Source organism: Emys orbicularis, chromosome 13 (genome assembly GCF_028017835.1).
Source record: "Emys orbicularis isolate rEmyOrb1 chromosome 13, rEmyOrb1.hap1, whole genome shotgun sequence".
Lineage (NCBI taxonomy): Eukaryota > Metazoa > Chordata > Testudines > Emydidae > Emys > Emys orbicularis.
In genome coordinates, this window is record NC_088695.1 from 47,868,325 (window position 1) to 47,875,388 (window position 7,064).

Genomic DNA, 7,064 nt, shown 5'->3' on the forward strand with positions numbered 1-7,064 from the left:
GATCTTCAGTGATCACAAGCGATCTCACGCAAACAACTGCGCTTCAGCACTCCTAGTACCAGGGTTCTCTACTGATTCTCCCCCTAGGGCACTGTGGGTCTCCTAGCCAAGCACCGGCCTGGGCCAGGCCTACTTAGCTTTAGAGTAGGGTGACCAGACAGCAAGTGTGAAAAATCGGGACGGGGGTGAGGGGAAATAGGAGCCTATATAAGAAAAAGACCCAAAAATCAGGACTGTCCCTATAAAATCGGGACATCTGGTCACCCTACTTTGGAGAGGGGACACAGTTGCCAAGTCACATCCAGGAGGAGCAAGGTGCAAACCCAGGAGCCTTAACTAGGTGGTGCAAACCGGCCACCGTAGCATCCCAGCTATCTGTAACTTCCAGTGGGACGGGAGGGGCAGGGCGGCAAAGGAGCCAATTGTATTAAAGTCACGGCTCTTGATTTTGAAGAGTACAGCGGTGACATTGCAGGGACGGGGTGGAGTGGAGCTGGGAATGTGACGGGGGAGGCGGGGATCAAGGTGGGGGAGTGTGTGAATCCCGGGGATACAGAGTCTGCCAAAAACAGAGCGAGTGGCAGAGAAGAGCAGGAAGGGCCGAGGCAGTTTGAGGCGAAGGTGCAGTCGGGTGGTTCTTGGCCTGGGCCTGCAGGACACGCTAGAGAAAGCACTGCGTGCAGGTGAGGGAGGCCGGGGCTCGGTGACTGGAAGAGCCAGGTGCTGCTGGCAGGTAGAGGGAGACGACCCCCCGAGAGCCTGGGAAACTTGCAGCAGGCCGTGGTGCAAGCCTGAGCAGCAGCCCGGGACAGGCATCAGCAGCTGGAGAGATTCCAGCCTGGCTCCCAGGCCCACGCCCCTGGGGGGGTCCCGATCTCCAGGGCTGATGAATTGTTTTCTCAGGTTACCAACCTCGTTTCTCCATCTGTCCAATTTTTACAGGCTCCTTGGGAACCCCGCCCGGTGCCTTCGTGACAGCCCAGGATGGCCGCGCCCTGGATCCTGCTGATGTCCGTGTGGCTCCCGCTGAGCCTCGCCCCCGTGTGCCAAGCTCAGGAGGCCCCTCCGTCTGGATGCGGCACGGACCTGGCCTCGCTGTACTACAACCTCTGCGACCTGTCGGTGGCCTGGGGCATCGTGCTAGAGGCGGTGGCCAGCTTCGGGGCAGTGACCAGCTTCGTGCTCACCATCATCCTGGTGGCCAGCCTGCCCTTCGCACAGGACCCCAGGAAAAAGAGCCTGGTGGGGACTCAGGCGTTCTTCCTCCTGGGCACATCCGGCCTCTTCGGCCTGACCTTCGACTTCATCGTCAAGCGAGACTTCTCCACCTGCGCCTCACGGCGCTTCCTCTTCGGGGTCCTCTTCGGGATCTGCTTCTCCTGCCTGGTGGCCCATGCCCTCACCCTTAACTTCCTGGCCAGGAGGAACCATGGGCTGCAGGGCTGGGTGACCTTCGGCGTGGCCCTGCTGCTGGCCCTGGTGGAGGTGATCATCAACGCCGAGTGGCTGCTTATCACCCTGGTGAGGAGCAACGGCCCCTCCCAGGACCCCTGCACCGTGGCCAACGAGGACTTCGTCATGGCGCTCATCTTCGTCATGTTCCTCCTGTTGGCCGCCTTCGCCACTGCCTGGCCAGCCCTGTGCGGCCGCTACAAGCACTGGAGAAAGCACGTCATCTTCATCCTCCTCACCACCTCCCTGTCTATGATCATCTGGGTGGTCTGGATCATCATGTACCTCTACGGGAACCAGCAGAGGGGAGGCCCGGCCTGGGACGACCCCACCCTGGCCATTGTTCTGGTGGCCAATGCCTGCGTCTTCGTCTTCTTCTACATCATCCCTGAGGTCTCCCACGTGACGCGGCCAGGCCCAGAGCAGGCCTACGAGGACGACATGTACCCGACCAGGGGCGTGGGCTACGAGACCATCTTGAAGGAGCAGAAGTCCCAGAGCATGTTTGTGGAGAACAAGGCCTTCTCCATGGATGAACCCGCCTCAGGTAGGCAGGAGAGCTCTGGCCAAGGGGGCCGCGGGCACTGGGGGCGGAGAGGCAGCCGTGGCTCTGAGTGATTGTACCGCTGGGGGTGCGGTGGTGGTGGTTCCACTGTCGTGGCAAATTCCAGCTGACTCGGGGTCCGTCCTTCGTGTGCACACGCGCTCATGCACATGGACGTGCGTTCCGTGAGCTGCCCGACAGCACCGTCCTACGGGAGCCGAGCCTCGGATCAGGGGACCGGCCTGTGAGCTGTTCCCTGAGCCCAGCCCTGCACGGCCCTGAGCAGCCTCCGCCCGCCTGACTTCCATGGGAGCTGGCTGCATAGCACCTCTCGGGGGAGCTCGGCGCCGTGCAGGATTGAGCCCTTTGTGACACAGGGCGGCTTCCATTCCCAATCTCCATTCAGCCAAATATTTGGGATGGGGCCAGGGAGCGGTGGTGGTAGGGCTGCTACTGCTGACAGAGCTGGCCCATCACGTGGACAGAGCGGGCTGTGAGCCGTGGCTTTGGCAGGGAACTGGAGGCCATGGGCCCCGGTGCACGGGGAGGGTTATGTCTGGCATTATACCCACGTGTCTGATGTTACCCCCGCTGAGGGTGGCGGGGCCAGTGCCTGGGGGGGTTGGCTGAGATCAAACTTGTTTGTTTATGTCCTCTAATTGTGTGACTCAGCAGCTCCAGGCTGCACCCGTGGCAGCTGCCTGTCTCTCTCCCTGCTCCCCTCCGGCCGCCTCACCCCCATTGCCTCTTCCACTCAGGTAGTGTCTTGGTGTGTTAGGCGGTGAGCTGTCTGGGGCAGGTCCCTGTGTGCGTGCAGCGCCTAGCGCCGCGGAGCTCTGATGCTGACGGGGGGCCCCCAGGTGCTACAGCAATACAAACACCTCTTTGTGGAGCACGTGGCTCCTGGGAGGGAGTTGTCAGCCAGGCAGCCTGCCCTGGTGGGAAGGTTTGTTGTGACACAGTCCATTCAGCAGGACCTGGACAGAGACCACCTGCGCGCTTGGATCTGGTGAGGGAACAGCCAGATATCTGCTCACTACCAACCTGGACCGGTTTGAAATAATGACTTCAATTGTTGTCGTTCCGGAAGCACACACAGGCTGCGTGCTGGCCTGGGACATTTACAGCTGGGAGCCCAACTGTTTTCTCCCTTGTGCCTGTTGCCAAGAGCACGGCGTTCTTCACGGGCTTTTCCTCCGCTAAGAGAAAGTGTAGCTGCTATTTCTTCTGGCCTCCCCCTGCTAAGCCCAGCAATGTCCAGGAGACCCTGCAAGAACAAACCTGTGCGGTGCCACAGCTCCATCGAGAAGCTGGACAAGAACAAAGCAGCATGTGTAACCGAGGGCTCACGAGCCACCCTACACTACCACGCTTGTGTTTGCCACGCGTGCGCAGCCCCCCCATAACCAGCCCGTGTGCGCAGGCCAGAGCTCCCAGGTGACCCTACGATAACAAACCATTGCTCGCATGTAAATAACATGGACTGGGGCTGATTGGCTAAGACTGCATGTGACTTAATTGCTGCTGGGACTGGGGCCAAACAAGCCTTGCCTCCAGCCCCCAGCTGCTCGCCCCTGGCGGGAGGCCCTCTTGTGAGTTAGCTCATTAGAACCTGCTTGTTCGTGCTGTGCCATAAACAGCTCCTTGCTTCACAGCCGCCTTCTGCTCTGTAGGGCTGGTCTGCGCACGCACGTTGTACCCCATTAATGACACCGATCTAGGGAGGGGACGTAGTCAGACCGGGACACAGGTGCTGGTACCAGTACCCGCTGGGGAATAAGATAGGACCATGGGAGTAGACGGGTCCCTGAGTCCAGTTCCTGCTGTCGCAGGCAGTCCCATCGTATAACCCTAAAAGATCCCAGTATAAGGCCCCTGGAGCGCCGCGTAACTGCGGCCCCACGTGGGGTTGTACTGGTGTAACTCTAGCTGACGTGGCTCTCCCAGTGCGTGGAGCAGGCCTAAGCCAGCTGGGGCACTGGGCTGGGGTGGTCTAGGTTTGCCTGCCGCGGGGGGCTGGACTGGGTGATTTCTCAAGGGCCCTTCCAGCCCCAGGTCTGTGTGATTCTATGACTCAACAGTCTGTATGTCGCCTCCTGAGTGATGCCACCTGCCCGCGCTGGAAGGCTGCCCGGTTGTTAAGGCAGCGTGAAAAACAGCACATTGATTTCAGTGGGCTTGTGTCAGACCGCAGCGATTGATGCCGGTGTCCAGCCAGGAGGTCCCTGCCCTCCGGAGAGAAGTCTCTCTACTCCCTTTCAGCGTAGCCAGTGGCTGATTAACGCACGGGCCCATGGGTCCTGTGCCCAGGAGCCCCGGCCACTTTGGGGGTCCCAGGAGTGCCAGAACCTTGTAGAAGTGGGGGGGGCAGCACTGGTGCCCGAACTGTGACCCCGTCCCCTGCTCCTCCTCTTCCCTGGGACCCCACCCCCTGGCCAGGCCACAAGCTGGAGCTGGGCAGTGGTAAAAGCTGCCATGGGGAGCCCTGGATGGGGGAGCCTGAGAACAGTTCCTGACCCGTGTCCCTGCCCCCCTGGGAAGAGGCTGGATCAGCTCCCCTGCCGCCGCTGCTCCGCGCCTGCCCGAGGTGACTGTGCCCATGTTAAAGTGGGTGGGCAGGGCCCCTGGCCCGGCACCTCTGCCCCCGGCATGCAGGGGGCCCAAATGTTCTTTGTGCCCAGAGCCCCAATAAATCTGACTCCACCTCTGAGCGTGCCCGGTGCTTTTTCTCTTTGCAGCCAAGAAACCGGTGTCACCTTATAGCGGGTACAACGGGCAGCTGGTGACGAGCGTGTTCCAGCCCACGGAGATGGCTCTGATGCACAAAGGGCCCGTAAGTCAGACCGGGAGTGTGTGTGTTCTCCCCACGTCAGCCGGCCGGCGATCGCTTGCCTGGGTATCCCCTGGGTGCAGGACGGGATAATGTCCCAGCACAGGCCCCGCTCTCCGGCCAGGACACGAGGCTGTGGCCGAGCGAGGCAGGGCGTCGGGGGGGTGTATGTCCCATCCCCGGCTCTGCTGCTAGCCTGCTGAGCTGCCTTGGGCAAGTCGCTCCTCCCTCTGGGCCTCGGTTTCCCCTCCCGCCCTCTGCCTGTCTGGCCTGTTCAGCCTGTGAAGCTGTCTGGGCAGGGATCGTCTCCCACGCGGTGACTGCAACGCCTGGCACGGTAGGCCCTGATCTCGGTTGTGTTACGGGAGTGAGCTGAGCAAGGGGCTCGTCCCCAGCACCCTGCCGTGAGCTGCTCCAGATTCCAGTCACATTAGGGTGCAGCCGGGCGCAGCCTGGCATGGTTGGGCTGGGGGTGGGTTGCACCGGGTGCTCTCTATCTGGGCATCCCTGGCCCCATTGCAGATGAGGGAGGTGAGTGGACAGGCCGTGCACTTTCTACCTAGACTGTGAGAGCTGATTTGAATGGCCCCTGTTGGTGCCTGGAGAGCCCCTCCCTGCAGGGACAGGGCTGGGTGCAGGGGTGGGGCTGGGTGGCAAGCCAGGAGACCCTTGGGGAAGCTGGGGGGTAGGTAAGCCACTCCGAAGTGCCAGCCATGTCTCTTCTCAGCCCTGTCCTCACTTGTTCTGTTTCCAGTCCGAAGGCAACTACAACGTCATTCTCCCCCGGGCCAGCGCCAACAGCCAGATGACCAGCAGTGCCAACTCCACCCTGCGCGCAGAGGATGCCTACGCGGCACAGAGCTGGCACGCAGCAGCCCAGAAGGATGGCAAGGGCGTCCAGGTCTGTGATAATGTGGAGCTGTGCCACTGAGGCAGCATGACAAGTGGTTACAGCAGGGGGAGCTGGGAATCTGGGGGGGGGGGAGAGGGAGGGGGCTCTGATTCTACTGCCACTGTCTCCCTGTGGGGCCGTCGTGCTCTGTGCCTCAGTTTCCCTACCTGTTAAATAGGGATTAGACAGACACCCCCCTTTGTGAAGGTGTTTGGAGACCTCCTGGTGGAAATGCCTCCTGCGTGTAAGTCCAAGGGATTGTATTGCTACTAGGACCCGTCGTCCTTGCATCCTCTTGTTAACTCCAGCCTTCCCAGCTGGCCTGGGGATCTGCAGGGATTGGAGATCGATCGTGCTTCATTCGAAGGGTCTAGGACCTCAGTGGCAGGTCTGGGAATAAAAACCCTCCTTCCACAGCTGGGGATGAGATTTCCCGGTTCCCTTGCGCGGGGGGTCAGGACTGGTGTCTCCGATGCAGAAACTGAGGCAACAGGCCTTGCCCACCTCCTCACTGCAAGTAGTAGCAGAGCTGGAATAGAACCCAGGAGTCCTGGCTCCCAGGCCCTGGCTCTAACCCTAGCCCATCTCTGCCCCTCTTGCGTTAGAATTCAGAGACGGTGGAAGTGGGCTGTTCCCCGCTCTCTGAATGCAGTGAGCCGAAGGTTTGTGTGTCCAGGCCTCTCCCCTCTCCAATAAATCCACCCTTCAGATGAAACCCCGCAAAGCCCTCGCCTGCGTGCGACTAGAACGCACCATTCTCCTTGGCATCGTGGGGTTCTTACCGCTGCCTTTCTGATGGGATCTGACCTGTCCCGGCCAGGAACTGGCTCATTTCTAGATTCTCAGAACAATCGGTTTGTTTATTTCAACCAAGGCCCAGACTTGGGCGTGTGACAAAGTGAGAGGCTGTTGGGCAAACCCCTGCTGACTCCAACTTGGCCATGTCTAGGGGAATTCCAGGTCTAAGCTACGGCTGTGCCTCTCAGCTGTGGAGTCCTGATCTCCGTCTCTCTGCTTTAGGCTCCCTCTCCGTACAGCAAGAGCAGGTGGTAGAGATCCCCGCCCTGGCTCCTGATGCTCTAGAAATCACCGGCGATCCCCTTCCTCCAAAGAGGGAACCTGTCTCCTTCCCCACCCGTGGACAGTCAAGCCAAGGCCAACGACGGGAACTGATCCTAGAGCCTCCAGCCAGGCTGGGTCTAAGCCCAGGAGAGGAGAGAGAATCCAGCTCCTTCCCCACCCAGCCGTCCCCAGAGGGAATCCAGAGACTCTGCTAAACACTGGCTTGGCCCTCAACCCCACTGTGCTATTGATCCTCCTGCTGGGGACGCTGGACAGCACAGGCT

General features: G+C 60.6%; 1 protein-coding gene across 1 annotated transcript; it reads left to right on the forward strand.

The window, feature by feature from the left end:
- Nucleotides 1-984: 984 nt before the first annotated feature.
- On the forward strand, nt 985-6,771 carry GPRC5C (G protein-coupled receptor class C group 5 member C). Its single transcript, XM_065416066.1, has 4 exons — nt 985-1,999; nt 4,735-4,829; nt 5,581-5,727; nt 6,739-6,771. The coding sequence occupies exons 1-4, from the start codon at nt 985-987 to the stop codon at nt 6,769-6,771; spliced, it is 1,290 nt and encodes a 429-aa protein (XP_065272138.1).
- The last annotated feature ends 293 nt before the right edge of the window (nt 6,772-7,064 follow it).

Coding starts and splice junctions, on each gene's coding strand:
- GPRC5C (XM_065416066.1), top strand. CDS start 985: ATGGCCGCGCCCTGGATCCTGCTGATGTCCGTGTGGCTCCCGCTGAGC. Junction 2,000..4,734: donor CATGGATGAACCCGCCTCAG/GTAGGCAGGAGA, acceptor TTCTCTTTGCAG/CCAAGAAACCGGTGTCACCT. Junction 4,830..5,580: donor CTCTGATGCACAAAGGGCCC/GTAAGTCAGACC, acceptor TTCTGTTTCCAG/TCCGAAGGCAACTACAACGT.